Source organism: Ictalurus punctatus, chromosome 17 (genome assembly GCF_001660625.3).
Source record: "Ictalurus punctatus breed USDA103 chromosome 17, Coco_2.0, whole genome shotgun sequence".
NCBI lineage: Eukaryota > Metazoa > Chordata > Actinopteri > Siluriformes > Ictaluridae > Ictalurus > Ictalurus punctatus.
The window spans coordinates 14,573,395-14,592,548 of record NC_030432.2 but is presented as its reverse complement, the minus strand read 5'-3'; the positions used below and the strand labels follow the sequence as shown (position 1 = coordinate 14,592,548).

General features: G+C 41.7%; 1 protein-coding gene across 1 annotated transcript in view; it reads left to right on the top strand.

Annotated features, from left to right (window-relative positions):
• Positions 1–19,154, top strand: part of tenm4 (teneurin transmembrane protein 4) — a 220,114-nt gene that overhangs the window by 152,858 nt on the left and 48,102 nt on the right. The window contains exons 20-22 of the mRNA XM_053687323.1: positions 12,304–12,565; positions 16,933–17,200; positions 17,699–17,842. Coding sequence (XP_053543298.1) covers positions 12,304–12,565; positions 16,933–17,200; positions 17,699–17,842 — 674 coding nt within the window. The remainder of the gene's footprint in view (positions 1–12,303; positions 12,566–16,932; positions 17,201–17,698; positions 17,843–19,154) is intronic.

Here is a 19,154-nt window from a genome sequence, read left to right as displayed (position 1 = left end):
CTTCAGTGTTGTCACATGAAAAGATATAAACCAATATTTACAAAAATGTGAGGGGTGTACTCACTTTTGTGAGATACACAACATGTCAGAAGGCCACCTTGTCTTTTTTTTTAACTTTCCGAGTAATGTTGCATGTTCAGCATCTCCAAACACACCTCACAGCTGTGTAGTAGATATTTGTAGAGCAGTGAGGCAGTGGTGTCTATAATGAAAGGCTCTGTCCAGTCACTGACCCGAACCCAAGTGAGTTTCTCTGGACAGTGTTGGATCAAAAGGTTTAAAGAGAGACGTGTCTAAACGGCTCCACAAACCTCGTGAAAAAGTCCTTCAGAAGGCACATTGGAGCTATATCTGAAGAATATCTGGGAGAAAAAACTGTTTACAGATATTATAGCTGCTTTTCCTAAAAGCTCCTGGTTCATTTTTAAAGGTATAATCAGTGATTTTGATGGAAGCTAGCTGTTTAAAAACTTCAGCGTCTCCTTTCAGTGTTCCCTCCGAAGCTATGCCCCAAAAAGATGGATGTGTACTTTCTAGGCTAGAATCACTTCATTACTGTGCAAGAGGTGGAGCTTTCTGAATTGGCATTATTGACAAGGAGGTAGAGACGCCTCCTTGTAATGATTGGTTGGATGGTGGTCATCCACATCTTTATCGAACCTGTTTGTAGAAAACCTTTACCTCAGAGTGGATATTTTATTGACAGCTGCCATAATGATGGAGGGAAGATGGCGCAATAGAGGTCAGATGTAACCTGAGTGAGCTCTGGCAATATCCTTTTTTTTATTTTATTTTGTTAAATTGTGCGTCGCTTTAACAAACAGGCTGGTATTTGTACCAGAACAGTTGTATTATTTTTAAAAGTTTTATTTTTTATAACAGTTTTATACAATTTTTTTATGAGTCTGGAGGATTACTTTTCCAAAACATCTAGTAGTAAACCCAGGAGAACCAAAAATTAAACGAAAAAACTAACACCAGAGGTTGCACAGGGTGTGCAAGCCAAAACTGAGACCTGCACCAAAACTTTTGCCAAAATGGAACTGAACTTTCTGCAAGCAGTGGAAAAGATGACTGGAAATATCACAAGGGTTAAAGACAACTGGCATAATATGAGGAAAACTTCGCCAAATATTACACAAAAAAAATCACTGATTGCACATTTACCTTATACCGATAAAGAAAATTCATATTTATTCAAATTAATTCGTGAATTTTTCATTGTACCATAGTCCATATAAGATTTCATTAGCTCACACGCACACATACACACATACACACACACACAGCTCTATTTTGAACCCTGTCCAACACCCCACGCTGAAACACACCTTTTAATCCCAGCATTTCACCCTCTGTCTATCTGTTCTGTTTCATTCAGCAGCACTCTACTCTGATCTGTTCCTTTATCCTCTTTCATGCCATTCTTTACTCTCAGTTGAGATGTCGTCCTCCTGCTAGCTCTCTAAATCTCTACATCCTCTCCTTACTGCCTTCAGCTGATAATTTTCTCCCTGCTACTGTTATTGCTTTCCCTACATTCCACACATTTACTCTTTTCCCTCCTCCACTCTGTCTTACGCTTTCTCTCTCCCTTCTACACTCTATCTTTACTCTGCATCCTCTTTCCCATCACTTTTTGACTGTAAACACTCTCTCTCTCACTGCTCTATTTTTCCTCTCCATCACCCTGTCCTTCTCTTCTATCTTTCGTTCTCTCCCTCTCTAGTGTAAATACTGCCTCTCTCCCACTGCTCTGTAGTCTAGCCTAGCGAAACATGCTCAGCACGGCGTGAAATCACAAATGCACCTGTTCAGCCACTTAGAAATGGAGGAAGGCTGCCTTCACTCATTTTTATGATGTGTTCTTCATTCTTTAAGCACTTCTACTTTTTTTCCGGTCTCCTCCCTCTAAATCTCTACTGAAAGAGTTCCTCTGACTCCACCAAGAGTCACACTGACCAAAGCAAGTCATTCATTATGATTAATCTCTCATGTGTCAGTGGTGAGGGGAGTGACCAAAAAAACCAAAACAAAGAAGCTTACACTCAGCCTTGAAAAATCAATCTCTTTTATATTTCCGGTGTAACACTGATCTGCCCTGCTGAAAACAAAAACAATAGAAACCCTCATTGAGGTTGTAATGGTGTTGATGGTTATAATGGGAATTGTATTAGTTTTAAAGGAAACTGTAATGGTCCCTGTGTGTCTCTACTGGTAATTTGTTATGTTGGTGGTATGTTATTTCTAGTGGATACCATTAAGGACGAATAATGGTAATGGTACTGGCTTTAATGTTTAGCTGATGGTTTGTAATGGTATTTGTATTAGAAACCATTATAATTTCTGTAATGGCTCTCTTTCAAACATTCGCTCGGTATCTAACTATGGGAAACTATCGGTATGAGCGATCCAGGAAGCAACAATTACACCACGTATGTCAGTTGACAAACCAATCACGACAGTGAAGCGGGAGCCCTGCCTCCCTCATATATATCGCTGCAAATGGTATGCACTTCATTCTTGTTCTCTTCCCCATGAGATCCTTATAGGGAAGCTATCCTCAGCAGATCCTCACTGCGAGTGGCCGGTAAACAGTTCACTTGACAAGTCTGTGTTTTTAGGTATGTCTCAGAATGCGACTATTTTTCCCTTATTTTTCCCTCATTCACACTCAAAGTGAATATTTTTTCTTCCATTACAGCTCATTTTTTCTTCCCCCCCCCCACATTGAGTGGTGTACGGAGTTAATATCTCGGTGTTCGCATCTCTGTTATTGCAACTGCGAACCCACCCAGCAGCACATCAAAGGGTAAAGATCCCTCTTGCCCGTGCGCTTGTGAGTCAATGATTTCGTCCAAAGACTTTCATCCTCTATGCATTGCATGCCAGGCCGTACTCGCTAACCCCGTGCTGCCCACATTGCTCTCTTTTCCCGTTAATGGTATTAGAGCACAGAATGTGAGTTGCGGCCGCGAATAAGGGGGATCCAAATATTTCTGCCCCACCCTTGTAGAAAGACGGAGCTGCTCAAGAAACCCAATAAAGCTGGGGCGAATTAATGGACGATATCTCTCCCGAACTCCCCCCATCTTTGAATCAGACCCCTTGGTGGGGAACAAAGAGGAGGAGGAAGATGATGAGATGATTGTTTGTCTCATGGAAGAGGATTTGGAGGAAGATGAAGAGGATGTAATTCGATGTAATTAGGAGCAATAATCTCACTTTCAGACCTAGCAGTGTGACAGGTGAGTCTCCCTCCCCCATGACCTTATCAAAATGTGTAGGAGAGCAGCTGCTAAACTCGGTCAACTGGCCATCACAACAGGAACAGAGAAGGATTTATATGATGGGAAGAGGCTGCTATCGCGCACTTCCCCAGTCAAACAACTGATTCCAGCCAGCCCATCTTGCATTGCAGAGATGTGCCATTTTTGGGACAAGCCATTCTGTAATAGAGTGCCTGTAAAAGGTTTCTCTAGGCAGGATGTACTTAATATGGAGGAACTGGGGATGTCCAAACCACCAGGTGGAATTGTCGGTGGTAAGTCACCTCCACCCCAATCGCCAGGCAGCCCTACCCTCCGCCTCTCCATCACTGCCAGGATGGACAGAAAATTTGTTTCAGAAAATTTACCGTTCATCTGCCCTTGCTGTCAGAGATTTAAACGCTACCTTACTGCTCACAGCATATGAGGCTGAGTTCATGGAGGAGATGGGGAGGCAGATCGCTGCTGGGTCTCCAGATTCAGCACTGTGCGAAGAGATCTGAGATCTCAACCTCCGGTCATCTAGAGGAGCAGTCCAGAGCTGTGGCCACAGCATGGGCTTGGCAGTGGTGGGCGAAAGAGCGCTGTGGTTGGGATTATCTGGCTTGTTGGAAAGGGAGAAGGTGGAGTTCTTTCATGCTCCAGTGGAGCCGAAAGCCCTTTTCGGGGCTGCTGTGACAAATATGTGGCAGTGGTGTGACCTTCGCAAGAAAGATGGCTTTTGAAACTTGCCTCCCCAGGAAGCCTACTGCTCAATGCCCTGCCCCCCCCAGCCCACACGCCCTGGGTTTTCCTCTGCTCCCAAGGGGGGACAGTCAGGTACCAAAACCCTAGCCCCACCCCCCCACCACAGCAGTCAGTGCAGGCGGAGGTAAACCCAAGACAGCCACAGCCAAGAGGAAAGGGCTCGTTTTCAGCAGCTACAGGAGGCAAAAAGAGGCAGGTGATCTAGCCAGTGGTCTATTTCTGAGTCAAAAATGGGACTACAGCACTCATGGAGTCTCTGCAGCATCCCTCTCCATGACACAAAAATCTTGTTCTCCCCCTCCAGCAAAGAAGCATTTGTTCAAGTTCAGTGTTCATAGGAAAACAGTTCTCAGGTTGGAGTTTTCACCAGTTCACCCAGTGCCCCCCACGTTGTTTCTCCCCTCTCCACCCGCAGGGTTATGCAAGCGAGAGGAGGAGGTTTGGCAAAGTCACCAGTGTGTGAAACAAATATAAATGTTCCCTGTGCATCCAGGCAGTGGGCCAAGGGCACAGACGTGTGTGAAAATAAAAACAAATGTCCAATTCAGAGCTGCAACCCCCAGCTCTGCTGCTCGATGGTGGCGCCGCACCATCAGTGAGCGAAAGCTACAACGGTCTGCTCACTGCTCACACAGAAAGTTGGCGCGCATGCACAGTACTCTCTTGGGTTTTATCCACAATAAAACGGAGTTATCTTCTGCTGTTTGCTGTAAAACACCACTTTTCAACCGTGTGTTAATGTCAACAGCAGAAGGGGAATCAGCTCAGATTTTAGAGGTAGAAATAACCTATTTTATCGAGCAAAAGACCCATTCGGATTGTACCGCCGGAGGACAGCCATCACGGCTTTTACTCCCAGTACTTTGTTATTCCCAAAAGGGGGGGGTCCCCGTCCCATTCTGGATTTACGGAACCTCAACAAACACCTAAGTTGTTCAAAATGTAAAGATGTTATTACAATTTATTCATCCCAAAGAATGGCTTACGTCAGTCGATCTGAAGGATCTACGAGGCACACAGAAAATTCCTCAGTTTTGCCTATTGGGTTACAGCCTACGAATTTTTGACAGTTTCTTTCGGGCTCTCTTTAGCCCCGAGGGTATTCAGCAAGTGTGTCGAAGCAGCGCTCAAAAATAATGGGTCTCAGAGTGTCAGCTTATTTGGACGATCTGCTACTGTGCACTCCATCACGCCAGCAGGCAGAGACGGACAAAAATGCTTGTGTCTCATTTAGAGAACTTAGAGTTCAAAATAAATGAGACGAAGAGCTGCTTGGTGCCCACACAAGAGATAATCTACCTGGGTCTCAGACAGAACCCAGGCCTGTATCAAGCATTTCTGTTGGAGGAGCACATCAGGTCAATTTGCGGCTGTTTATCCCTTTTTCAGAAAGGAAAGAAGGTCTCATTCAGAGTAGGTTTAGGTCTGATAGGACTGATGGCCTCAACTGTCTTGGTTATTCCAATGGGACTGTTGCAAATGAGAGAGTTTCAGCACTAGATGGGGCGCTGGGCTTGTGCCCAAAACGCCACCTCAACCACAAAGTGATAGTATCATCACTCTGCATGCGTGCTCTCGTCACTGGACGGATTGCGCGTTTCTCTAGTCAGGAACTCTGATGGTGGCAGTTTTTCTGAGAAAGGTGGTTGCAACGGATGCATCACTCACAGGTTGGGGTACAGTGTGTGAGGGCAGGATAGCGAAAGGGAGATGGCCCATCTCGCTACAGAACGCACACATAAACGTCCTAGAATTGTTAACAGTGTTTTTAACATTGAAATATTTTGTGCAGGTCCTAAGGAACCACCACATTTTGATCAGATCAGACAACACAACGGCGGTGGCATATATAAATCACCAGGGAGGCACACATTCTACTCAGCTTCATAGTCTGGCACAAAAGCTGATTGTGTGGAGCATGAACCTTTTTCATTCATTACAGGCAGCGAATGTCCCGGGAATAATGAATGTGGGGCCGGATCTCCTGTCCAGGGGGAACCCTGTGTATGGAGAGTGGACTCTCAACCCTTGGGTAGTGAGCCAGTTGTGGGAGCGGTTCAGCCGAGTTGTCGTAGATCTCTTAGCCTTGCATGAAAACACTCATTGCCTTCTATTCTTCTCTCTGGCGAGAGACAGCACGCCTATCGGTGTGGATGCTCTGGTGCACTCGTGGCCAAACGTACTACTGTACGCGTTTCCTACACTGAGTCTGATCTTACCAACACTAAATCGTGTAAGGGAATGCGGTCACTCAGTCATACAAATCGCCCTGAAGTGGCCAGGGAAAATGTGTCTGATGGAGATAATTCAACTCTTGTGCAACTAGACCTGGACTCTCCCGTTGCGCCGGGACCTCCTCTCTCAAGCACGTGGGGAGATTTTTCACTTGGTCCCGCACAAAGTGGCTCTTTGGGCCTGGCCCGTGAGAGGTTACACTTATTATTATGGGTATTATGGGTATTATGGGTTTGCCTGTGAGGGTGACTGAAACTCTGCATATGATCGGAAATGGAATGTGTTTGAGCAATGGTGCACACAAAGACACATAGTACCTTTTCTCTGTTCTTTTACGGATGTGTTATGTTTTCTGCAGAAACTTTTGGATAAGGGCAGAGCCTTTTCAACTGTTAAGGTTTACCTTGCCGCAATTTCTGTGTGTCATGTGGGGATTGACAGGAATACCATAGGTCAACACCTGCATGTATGCAGGTTTATGAGTGGTGCACGACGTTTACACAGGGTTTCAAAGCCACTGATTCTGCCGTGGGATCTGTCTGTGGTCCTTAGTGCACTATCTCTGCCTCCTTTTGAGCCTATAGATAGTATTGATTTAAAGCTCCTTTTGCTAAAGGTTGCTTTGCTATTAGTTCTTTCGACCACGAAGCAGGTTAATGAACTTAACGCTTTGTCGGTCCATAACTCCTATATGCAATTCGCTATGGATTACTCGAGAGTAACGCTCAAAACTAATCCAGTGCCTAAAGTGAGTGAGTCAGCTCTCGCCTGTAAACAGATGGATTTACTGGCTTTCCATCCGCAGCCTTTTTCCTAATCAGAGGATGAGTGGCTTCATTGCTTGTGCCTTGTCCATGCACTGCATCACTATGTGGACAGAACAAAAGCACTAAATAAATCAGTTGTTTGTTTCATGGGGTGACTCTCATAAGGGTAAACCTATTTCACGTCAGCACCTGTCCCACTGGGTAGTGGAAGCTATTATATTAGGTTATAATAGCATGGAACTTGGTCCTCCGGAAGGGCTGAGGGCTCATTCTACAAGAGGTATGGCTACCTCATGGGCACTATTTAAGGGTGTTTCAGTTCAGGACATATGTGCAGCACCAAGTTGGGCTTCGCCTCACACATTTGTCTGATTTTATAGACTGGATGTCACAGACCCATGATTGGCTCATTCCATCCAAAGTGTGTAAAAAAAAACAACAACACTCATTCGTGAGGTGGTTTTTTGCTTTGTGTTTACATATATTTGGAGAATAGTTACAGGTGTTGTGTTTATGTTACATACATCATTGAGTTGGTTGACATGCCTGCTTCGGACAGCATATCTGCAATATAGAAGTGGTCTATATCCCATAGTGAGATACCAAGCGAATGTTTGAAAGAGAACTTTAGGTTACTTACATAACCCCGGTTCTCTGTTATCATGAATGAGGTATCTCACCACACTTCCCTCCTTGCAGTGGCATGGAGAAGAGACATGCTAAGAATGAAGTGGGGACCGCTTGCAGAGCTATTTATGAGGGAGGCGGGGCTCCCACATCACTGTCGTTATTGGTCTGACAACTGACAGATGTGGTGTAATCGGTGCTTCTGGGATCAGTCACACCCGAGGCGTTTCCCATAGTGAGATACCGCACTTATGTTATCAGAGAACCAGGGTTACATAAGTAACCTAAAGTTTCTATTGTTTCGGGGTTTTTCCCCCCAGCAGGGTGCTCTAGCCTGAAAACGTGGATATTGCTCACTGAAGTAAATAACGCATGTGGTTATTTACATTTCTTGAACTTGCTCTCACTTTAAAAAATAGTTTTGACATTAAAAAAGGGAAACTAGCGTACGTAAGTAGCTAACCTGCTTATAGTACTATAAAAGAAAGTTAGGAATGTATCTAGCTAGCATTGCACTGAAGGGTTGTCATAGGAATAGCAAAACAAAAGCAACTAAATAGCTAGTTGGCTTGTTAGCCAGCTACGTTTAAAAATAAGATATTATCTTAGCTATTGCTACATGGACAGACTACCAGAACAGAAGGTAAACATTGCCTACATAAGCTAAATAGCTAGCTAGCTCAGAAAAGTAACTTAAATTTAGTTCTCATTGTTACCGAGAAGTTGTAGACATTGTAGTAGGAAAATCTGACAGAAATAGAACATATTTTTACATTAGGAACTTGTGTGCTGACTACAGCTGAAACAAAAGCTTGCATTAGCAAATATACAGGACAGTAAAAGCTAGGCTACATTTTAGTATATGTACGTACACATACTCAGTTAACATTGAGTTTTATTCTTAATCAGCAGCATTTGTGCATTTCATGCTTTAGACTGAAAATGGTGAACTTTATTTATGTCATGTTATGCATGTTCAAGCAACTTATCAGTTACAATATTTCACCATTCATATCACAGAAAACACTACCACACATACAGATACCAATAAAGTTCAGTTACCAATAAATAAACATTTTTGGAATATTGATATTATATTTGATCATGTTTGCAGTATGTGCTCAGTGACTTTGCTTCTCCCAAAGAATGACACCAATTTGCATGTAGCAGTATTACCAATATTATTTGCAACTAGGTACATTGTATATAAGTGTACCTATATTCTGTCAACAAAGCCTCACAACACAGATCATGACCGTTGTTTTGTGAGATTTTACCTGAGACTCTCTTGACTATAAAGTGTTACTGATGTATCCGTGAGGTGGATCAACATCCTTATTCATATTGCATTATAGAATCCACGCATAGAACCCAGAAGTATACAAAAAGGACCTAATTTTGATCAATGCCTCTTGTGTAGCTTTAGGGATGTTCTGCAGGGTGTTAGAAAGCCTTTGATTTTTGAAGTACATGGAGTCATGTGTATTCCCTGAAGGGGACATGAAAGCAATCAGTCACTCATTGCATCAACGAGCAGACTGCAGGCAGTGTAGCCGGACCGGGCTGTACCAATTATTCATGTTACTGGTCTAATCCAGTTAACCCCTTTGGGTTCACTCGCTTCCCCGATGAAATCCTAAACAGAGAGAGTGATGCTGTGGAGAATTATAGCATGTGTCACTTCTTCAGCCTGAGGTGCTTCTCATGATTAATAACAGGCTTCATTGATCTGCACGGCGGCCCATAGGTGTGCGATTTATGTGCATGCGTCCGGCTGGGCTTTGTGTGGGTGTGAGAGACTGGCTGTGATTGCAGATTGCCACAGGCATTGAGGCAGCATGAAAGCACGCGTGTTCTTTTACACACACACACAAGTACAGAGTCTAAACTCAGAGTCCCATTTTAGCAAGGGCACCATGGCAAGGGCAGAGCAGACCTTTGTTTACAGACTCAGCCAATGAACACTATGTATCAGAAGACAGTCTGTAGGGATATGTAGGTGAATTAATGTCCAGGCAGCGTGAGGATTTGGCTGCACATTCACTCTCTAAATTGTAGGCCTGGAGATTCACGGCCACACTGTCCCAGCGCAGTCCCCAGGGTCTCCACATCACCTTCTGCTAATGGCTTATTAAGAGGTGCAGTTGTGCAATGCAGGTGTTCAGTAGGTGCTTTGGAATAACGTGCATTTCTTATTGTGTGTGTGTCTGTGTTTATGTGCTGTTTTTGTTTTATTAGGACAAGGAGGGGGTTAATTAGTGTTATTTTTGAGTCATATCGTACACCTATATTCTTTATATTGCATTTCATATTATTTTCACTCAAGGGGGGCATGGTGGCTTAATGGTTAGCAAATTTACCTCGCACCTCTTGGTTGGTGGTTTAATTCCCACCCCCGCCCTGTGTGCGTCCTTTCCGTGTTTCAGGGGTTTCCTCAGGGCACTCTGGTTTCCTCCCTCAGTCCAAAGACATACGTTGTGGGCTGATTGGCTTAAATTGTCTGTAGTGTGTGTGTGTGTGTGTGTGTGTGTGTGTGTGTGTGTGTGTGTGTGTGTGCGCGCAAGTCTGCCCTGTGATGGGTTGGCACCCTGTCCAGAGTGTCCCCTACCTTGTGCCCAGAGTTCCTTGGAATAGGTTCCAGGCTCCTCTGTAACTCTGCGTAGGATAAGTGGATGGATGGATGGATTATTTCCACTCATTGACCCTTTTTCTCCCCCAAAATGTGTGCTTTTATGTTTTAGAAATCTTACTTCACATTAAAGTGGACGGAAGTCTTTTCTCTGATCTGTTAAAACCTTGTTCTTTATGATCATAAGTAACATTAAAGGTGCCCATTTTTAGTTTGTGTTTTAGCTGAGCTGACTGGATATTTCCAAGGCTAATTTCACAAAAAACTTTTTTTTTTTTTTTTTTTTTTTTACTTTCTCTCCACAACACCTTCAAGGTCTTGCTTTAAAGTGCAAAACATGTCATAAACCTGGCCTGTGGAGAGACATATTGATTGGGGATTTTTCCTGTGGATGATAACTTTGCTTTCATCACTAATCCGTAGACCAGGGCATGTCAAAGGGCAGGTCAGGGTCCTGATGCGGACCCAGGAAAGTATTTCTCCAGACCAAACTCAGTGCTTGATAAAACAAAGACTGTAGCAGAGCCAATATATGTGGTGGAAAAACCTTGTCATAGTCTAGCGACTCCAGTTTTCTAATCATGATCCAGCTCGGCTTCTCAAGCAGATCCTCTGGTTCAGCCTAACCAGTTCCATGCATTCGTGTAAATTATCTTCAGATCATAGACTAGCTACAGGGATAGATACAGTAGCTGAGAAAGGGAGGTTTTTACAGACTTCTGCAGGCAGATTTTTCATTTTATTTACCCTTTTGTGTCTGATTATTGAACTGATGACATGGCTTGATTACAAAAAAGGTTGCCAACAAAATTTCACCACACAAGACAATTACACCAATAAGCATTTGTTTATTCTTTGCATCAAATAAAAAATAAATCTGTCTCATCTGTTCAGAATCTGTGGTATTGGTCAAAATCGGTAACCTGAAACACCTCTACTAAACAAAATAACCATTTCAAAATGTCTTATTCTGAGCCGTAAACTAATTGTCAGTGTTCACTAGGTAACTTGTCACTATTCAATAATGACAAATCCTTATCCAAACTTTTGTACGCAGGGAATTTTCTGTACATAGATCTTTATCTATTTTGGGTGAATAGACCTATTTGTTGCTTTTTGTTTTATCTCCTGGTGTTTCATGAAAGAGCCATTATCATTGGCTTTTAGATGCTGCTCCTCCCTAGGTCCAAGTCTGGAGTCCTGTAGTGGAGAACAGTTTAGTTTCCCCTCCCCTCTTTCAAGATTAGAATGATGTCTGAATACCTCTATGATAATTTCTCTTAGGAAGCGAAAATTAAAAACTGATTTAGAAACTGAATGCCGATACTTCATTGCTCTGTGGCTTTGCTGCACAATGCAGTCACTATTATATGCTGCAGCAGTGGCAGGGCCGTGCCTGTTTTATTTCCCATAAAAAATAATACCTTTCAGCACCACCATTTCAAATGATTATATTAATTTTGATTTTAAAAGCTCAATCTTTCAAAGAGCCAGAAGCTTTTTGTTTTGACGGCATACTGTGAAGCTGCTAGATTAAAAAACACACTCCCTAAATGGCTGGAGCCGAGTTCTTTTCAACAATAATTAATGCATAATTAATAACAATCACAATTAAATCCCCTTAGGGTGCCTAAGATAGAGTTAGAATATGTTGTTTATAAAAAGCATAGAGTCACTGCGTTAAAAAAAAATATTGGTTGTAATGCGATTGCATGGTGAGTCAATGCATTAGCATGTAATGTAACATTTTGTATGTTTAATTAACGGGGTGAACATTGAATATGAAATATTCTATTGTGTTTTGGTGAAAATGAGTTGATTGTATTGTGAAAAGAAGCATGTCAGAAGCCCCAAGAGATAAAACCATTACAGATCCCTACATGCAATAAAGAAAGAAATGATTGCTATGACAAAGTGAGTGAACATTGTCTTTTTGTTCGTCTGGTGTGATGGAAGCTGCCCAGGCTCTCAGTGGTCTGTCAGAGAGACAGTTTCACTAAAGCACAATAATCTTCTGGCTCTGTTTCAGTTTTGACCTGCTCTCCAGCGGGGGCGTGGCCGTAGCACTGCGCTTCGAGCGTGCACCATTCATCATGCAGGAGCACACGCTGTGGTTGCCGTGGTCACGCTTCTTCGTCATGGACACCGTGGTCATGCGGCATGAAGTGAACGACATCCCCAGCTGTGACCTAAGCAGTTTCACACGCCCGAGTCCCATAGTACTGCCTGCTCCTCTCACTGCCTTCGCCTTGGCCTGTCAGGACAGAGGCATTGTAGTGCCTGAGATCCAGGTGAGTGTTCACGAAGAGTCTGAAAAGCTGTTATTACCAAATGCTGAATTGCGATATTAAATCCTACTGAGACCAAAGATATAGGAAACCTAGATGCCTGTTGTTAACTATGTTCATGCATCAGCTTTCCTCTAACATTAAGAGGATAAAGAATCACTTGTTAAACCAGTATCAAGTCTGTAGAGAGATGTGACTCTACCCTAATTCAATTCAGCTCACTTTATGTTCAATTGATAATCACAAACTGTTTGATTACAGATGTCATGCATTTTTATGCTTCCTATTTCTGTGTGTATTGAACGTAACTATTCAAGAAATGAACAAAAATATACACTGAGAAAGAAGAAAAACACTCCGAAACTGAAAAAAAGTGAACTCAGTGGCAAAAATGTAACGTGGACTTGAAATAAACAGCATTCTTTGTTAACAGTTTTCTAAACTTCATTTCTGCTAATCATGGTTTATGAACGCGCCTTCAAAGTTTTTGTTTACGCTCCGCAAGTTTACATTTTCCATTCTGGCACAAATCTTACATGTAGGCGGGTTTAACAGCGATTTACTCTTATTGGTTAGTGAGATTTGGATCGACAGCTCCCTGACCAGGAAGTAGAGACTTCAGTGTCCCGAATTTTACTAAACGTACAGAGTGGAAACGGAAACTCTGGCAACACATTCATAAACCATGATTAGAGAAAATGAAGCTTAGAATGCCGTTTATTTGAAGTCCATATTACGTTTTTAATATCAACAAATCCCGCTGCTTTACTCAAATGTCCAGTTAATTTAATCAGAATATTGGCACGGCAGGTCTATTTTTATTTACAACACCTACGATATGGGGAATTTATGTATTTAAATTTGTGCCAAAAGCATTGGACGTAACTTTTCAAGAAACTGAACTCCGTGGCAAAAACGTAATATGGACTTCAAATAAACGGCATTCTAAGCTTCATTTTCTCTAATCATGTTTTATGAATGTGTTGCCAGAGTTTCCGTTTCCACTCTGTACGTTTAAGCAGCGGGATTTGTTGATATACTTAAATCTACTAAACACTTACTAAAAATCCAACTACAAATTCAATCAAAATCTGATCTAAAAACTACTCCTGGTTGAAAACCATCATAAAATGACAATACACAATACTATCTCTTTATGTTCTCTTCTAAAAGCTGATTCCTTTTTCTCTTGTTTTGAGGTATCAGTGATTTTTATATCCAAATACTACATGGTACGCCGGCATTTTCACAAAAAACATCATCAAAGCTTATGTTTCATTGGATGACTTCTGTAAAGAAAAAAAATGTGATAAAACTCCCACTTCTGCTTGGCTATGAATTAACAAGAGAGTGTCTAGCAGGTTTATCTTTCTATAAATTCCTTATGGCAGCATCGCACATAGAGAAATTATCACATTATTGGATTGTGAATGTATTTATAGAAAACTACAAGTCCATATAATGGCAATTGAGAATATAATACCAGTTTAATAATGTATGTAGCGTACAGGATGAAATATTTCAGTCAGCCTGACGGATTCCGCTCCTACTCTTTACTGATTTTCTTTTTCCTGTTAGTGAAGACAGGAAGGCACACAACTCGAAGCAGCCCACCTTTTTTTTTTTAAGAGACCTTTCAAAGCATCTGAATCCTGAATGTGTTTGAATGTTTCAAAGATAAATCAGACAGACCATGGGTTCTGCAAAAACTGTAGGCATTCTAGATTCTAGGCTGCAATACTCACAATGGTAGAATATAAATAAACCCATGTAATAGCACCTGGAAAGGATCAAATTACACCAGATTGCCTAACTAATGCTGTTATTGACTGCTTTATTTCACCACCAGGAAGCATCTTCTTTACTTTTATTTGCATTCCTCTTTATCTTCTGTTCTGCTTTGCATTTAATGTTTGTTATTTCTTATATATTGAGTGAATTCTCTAGCACTCCACATGCAGAAATGCTTATATTCAGAAGTCAAAGCATACTGGCCTGGCACTCTCGGAAAACCCTTCACTAGGTGACATTTTGAAATTTTCTACTATATATAGTTCTGAAATCTACAGGCTTTCTTGAAATATGGTTCTCGATTTTGCTTGTAACGCAAGTACAAGTAAAACCTTTTCTACAGGGCTGACCCTAAGCGTTGGCCCTAACGTCAACTAGCGATGGCAAGTTCAAATCCTGGTGATGCTGTGAAGCCATCTGTGGCCAGGAGTCCCAGAGTGCAAAAATTGGCCTTGGGAGGGATGGCGTACTCTCTCTCCTCTGTCAATCATGGTAACACTAGCCAATCGTAGGCATCTGTGAGATCATGTATGTGGAAGAGGGCTAAGCGATATCGCCTTCTTCCAAATGTGTTCATCTGCTCTGTGATGCAGCATGGGCATCAGTTTGGAAAGATGCATTAGCTGGCTTCATATGTCTCGGAGGAAGTACATTTACATTTACAGCATTTGGTAGCCACCTTTATCCAGCGACTTACATTTATCTTAGTTATACAATTGAGCAGTTGAGGGTTAAGGGGTTTGCTTAAGGGCCCAGCAGCGGCAGCTTGGTGGGATTTGAACTCATGACCTTTCAATCAGTAGTCCAAGTGGTCCAATAATAACCACTGAGCTACCACTGCCAATACAATATTAGATATCATGTGAGAGTGTAGAGCTAGTTAGTAAATATAAAATAAAATAAAAAAAACATTTCTGTCAAATTATTATCAAATTTATATTTTCTTAAAGTAAAAATAAAAAATTCCTACCAGAATTCAGCATCGAACATCTTGATGGGTATCCCATACCACCACACAGTTTTCTTCCAGTGATTAGACAAATAGTTGCTTTTAAGATAGCGTTTTATTAATAAAGAAGAGACCTCTGAGTTTGAATTACTAGAGGCTGTAAAAACACATCACAGGACACCAGGACATTTGTCATGGCTAAATATAAATCTTGTTGTTTCATTTCAAACTCATATTAGACATTGTTGCTTCTTTATCCTCTACTGTTGTGCAGTTACTGTTCATTAGCAACCACATAGGTTCTCATTGGGAGAGAGTTAATTAGATGAAGAGTTGCTATTAGCTTTTAACAGACGGAACAAAACACATCTGGCCCTTTAGTGCACTCTGTAAATGGATTGTATGCCCTCTATTGCGCTGTGTGTGTGATTCATTCCATGCCAGCTGTTGTCAATGATAGAGGACCCTATGCCCTCATATACAGAGGAAGCAGATTGGAGCGAGCATACATCAAGCTGGAATGGAGGAGTGACTCTTGCTAGTGGCAACGCTTTCATCAGGGCTTTGTAATTGGTTGGAGATGCACAGTGTAATTTACAGCACAAGCGTTTTGCAGAGCAAGGATAATTATGTTTAGCAGAACGCAGACACTTATTGAATTTCTGTATCCAGAGTTTGCAGTCACTAGTGAAAAGCTGCATGTTTTGCCTTGAAGATAATAATTTTTTTTTTTTGTCAGAGGGCAACAGGGGCTTCGGTGCAGATGGTTAAAGTGTTTGTGAACATGACAGCGAAATGATGCTTGTGTATACAGTCTATATGATACATTTCTGAATGACAATTCCTAATGTGTTGTGTTTTTTTTTTTGCTTATTCCTGCATGTATTTGTCTGTGAGTGCGTATCTGTGTCCATGTGTTTCCTTCTAATTATTTTGTCTCCCCCTTTGCTATACAAGATTAATGGCTCTGTGCAGCATGCAGTGCTGCCTGGCCTATTAATATCAGACACCGTCTTCCCCATCCTTCCTCTCACTCACACACACACTTCCATGCACAGATTACTGTGATCTTTTACACATTTTTACACCATTCTGCGTTTTTTACAGTGTATGATCTTTGGTACTGTCATTATTAGGATTTACAAACGAGCACACTTTAGCACACACCCTTCTTTTTCTTTGTCGTCCTCTTTATCTGTGCATTTGCGAAGGAGTCACTGACTGTGTTAATTGCTCTGGTCTTGTCTGAGAAGCAAAGTGCTACATGTGGTGACTTAATGAGAGCACTGCAGTGTGCGTCAAAAAGATTGTAAGGAGAAAACTAACGAACCAATCAATTCTGTGCACTGGGCCTTTGTGGGAGATCCAACACTGCTCTTCCACTGCTTATCCTTTCTGCGGATGTCTATCTGGGGTTTCATTTCACATGATTTCATAGCATAATTTTTTTATTTATTATTATGCCAGCGCATACAAATAAAATGAGTTTATCCATGTCTTCTTATTGGGTACTATTCACGTTCCAGCTGTGAGCATCTGCTTTAGTGCTAAATGAACTCTCAGATGGTTGCACATTTGAACTTGCACCTTTTGTCAGAACTTTTTGAACTTTGGATCTTCTCTTGTACAGGCTCTTCAAGAGGAAGTACATATTCCTGGGACAGATTTGCGCCTGGGATACCTGAGCAGCCGAACAGCAGGTTATAAGTCAGTCCTGCGGGTCACACTGACCCACGCGGTCATCCCTTTCAGCCTGATGAAGGTGCATCTCATGTTGGCTGTGGAGGGCCGCCTTTTCAGGAAGTGGTTCTCAGCGGCACCCAGCCTCTCGTATGATTTTGTTTGGGACAAGACTGATGTCTACAGTCAGAGGGTGTACGGCCTGTCCGAGGCTTTTGGTGAGTGGATCATCATGTATTTGGTTAAAAGAAGGTTAAAAATAGCGTTTTGATCATATTTACTTTATTTCTCAGTGTGTAAGGTGCAATTAAGACTTCCCTTTCTCCTCAATCCACCCATCCTCATTTTTCAATATATAAGAAATTAAGTATGTCTCCTAAATAAGTCAGAAAATAAGGGGTTGAACTAATGTCTGGGCGAGAAAAAAAAGCCTGTAATGAAGAAACCAGCCAGATCCATTGCATCTCAATATTAAAAATGAATATTTCTGAGCTCTCTTTGGCATTGCATAATTGATAAAGGTCTATATACATAAAGTGACAAGCTGCACCGTTAACTTCACTTTAATGTAATTATTTCTTCTGATCATGAAAAGCATATAATGATAATAGTCTCTGAGAAATGTCTCATCATCATCATCAATTATAACACTGTGGCAATGTGTATATGTAGGTTTGTAGTGTGACTGCTCATTCTAGTGTGCTGTGCTTGAACAGTATCTGTGGGCTTTGAGTATGAGTCGTGTCCTGATATGATCCTGTGGGAGAAGAGGACAGCAATCTTACAGGGCTACGAAAGCACAGCATCCAACCTGGGAGGCTGGAGCATAGACAAACACCATGCGCTCAACATTCAGAGCGGTGAGCTCACACGCACACACACACAAAATCCCCTTTTTTTCACTTTTACACAAGAATTGAGAAAGGGTTAAGTGTCAACACAAACCAGAATCAAAATCAAGGAGGATTGACATGGTAACCAACCAAGACACAGCTAAGTATAGTTCCTGAATTGCTGATGCATGACACCTTTCCTGGAATTTTTCAGAGGGGCTGATACATGACCCCTTTTGAAGCAAATTATTTAAATCACTAGCAGAGCAAAGCAAAACAGAATGAAAACTCAAATGTCAGTGAGGAAAAGAAGAATGTCTGGAAATTGGGGTTATTCAGAAATGAAGGAGCTGTCAAGGACAACATCTTTCATCAAGCAAATAGCAGTAAATGGCTGTGTAATGAGGCTGTTATTGCACAAATCACCAGGTGTAAGTCAGTTCAAGTCAAGTGGGTTATTTTGTCATTCATCCATTCAACTTGTATTTATTGTGTATATTGTATATGCCTGTTATACAGTATATTGCATGCAATAAAGTGGGGACAGTGGTGTGACACACAACAGAACAGTAGATAGAAGATATGGGTGATAAGCAAAGTTAAAGGCTTAAAATGTAAATATATTTTACATCTATTTGTTATGTCACATCTAGTGAAATGGGACTTTTTAATGGAAACCATAAATGTTTGCATCTTGGCCAATTTGAAAGCTGCAAATTTATCATAAAAAATGCCTACACGTTGGTGTGCACATTCTTTTCTAAAATATAAATACAGACTTTATTTGTCATATACGGATTATTAATGCTACAGTTCTCCAGGCCATAGAGGAGAACTGGGCAAAAGAGGCCATTTTGTCCACTCTGTTTCTCTTTATTGTCTTTTTTTATGCCTTTTTGGTGAGAGGTCAGTTTTCATCCTTCTGCCGAATTGGTTTTGAAAGACGGGAGCCATGTGCACTCGCCGTTTCTATCAGGAGCAAGCTCTCTCGCCAACGTCCATACACACTCATCACAGAAAATGAGCCGTAGTTACAGGAGCGTGTGGAGCGCAGGTGGCACTTCGATCTGTCACTGATAGCAAATCCAGTCAGTGGGAGAACAAACTGCTCCGAGAGAGGACTTCCTCTGAAGTTGATTCTGGCTTACCATCAGATATCTCATTCATTCGTGCGTCTTCTCTCTCATATTCTCTGTCCTCTCTCTCTCTCTCTCTCATTCTCTCGTTCCTCACTGACCGTATACTGTATAGTCCATTTGTATGTATGGAATTCACAATGCTCAGAGAGAGAGTTGGCAAAGTTATCAGATTTTATTATAAAGAAATAAGCTGACTGGAA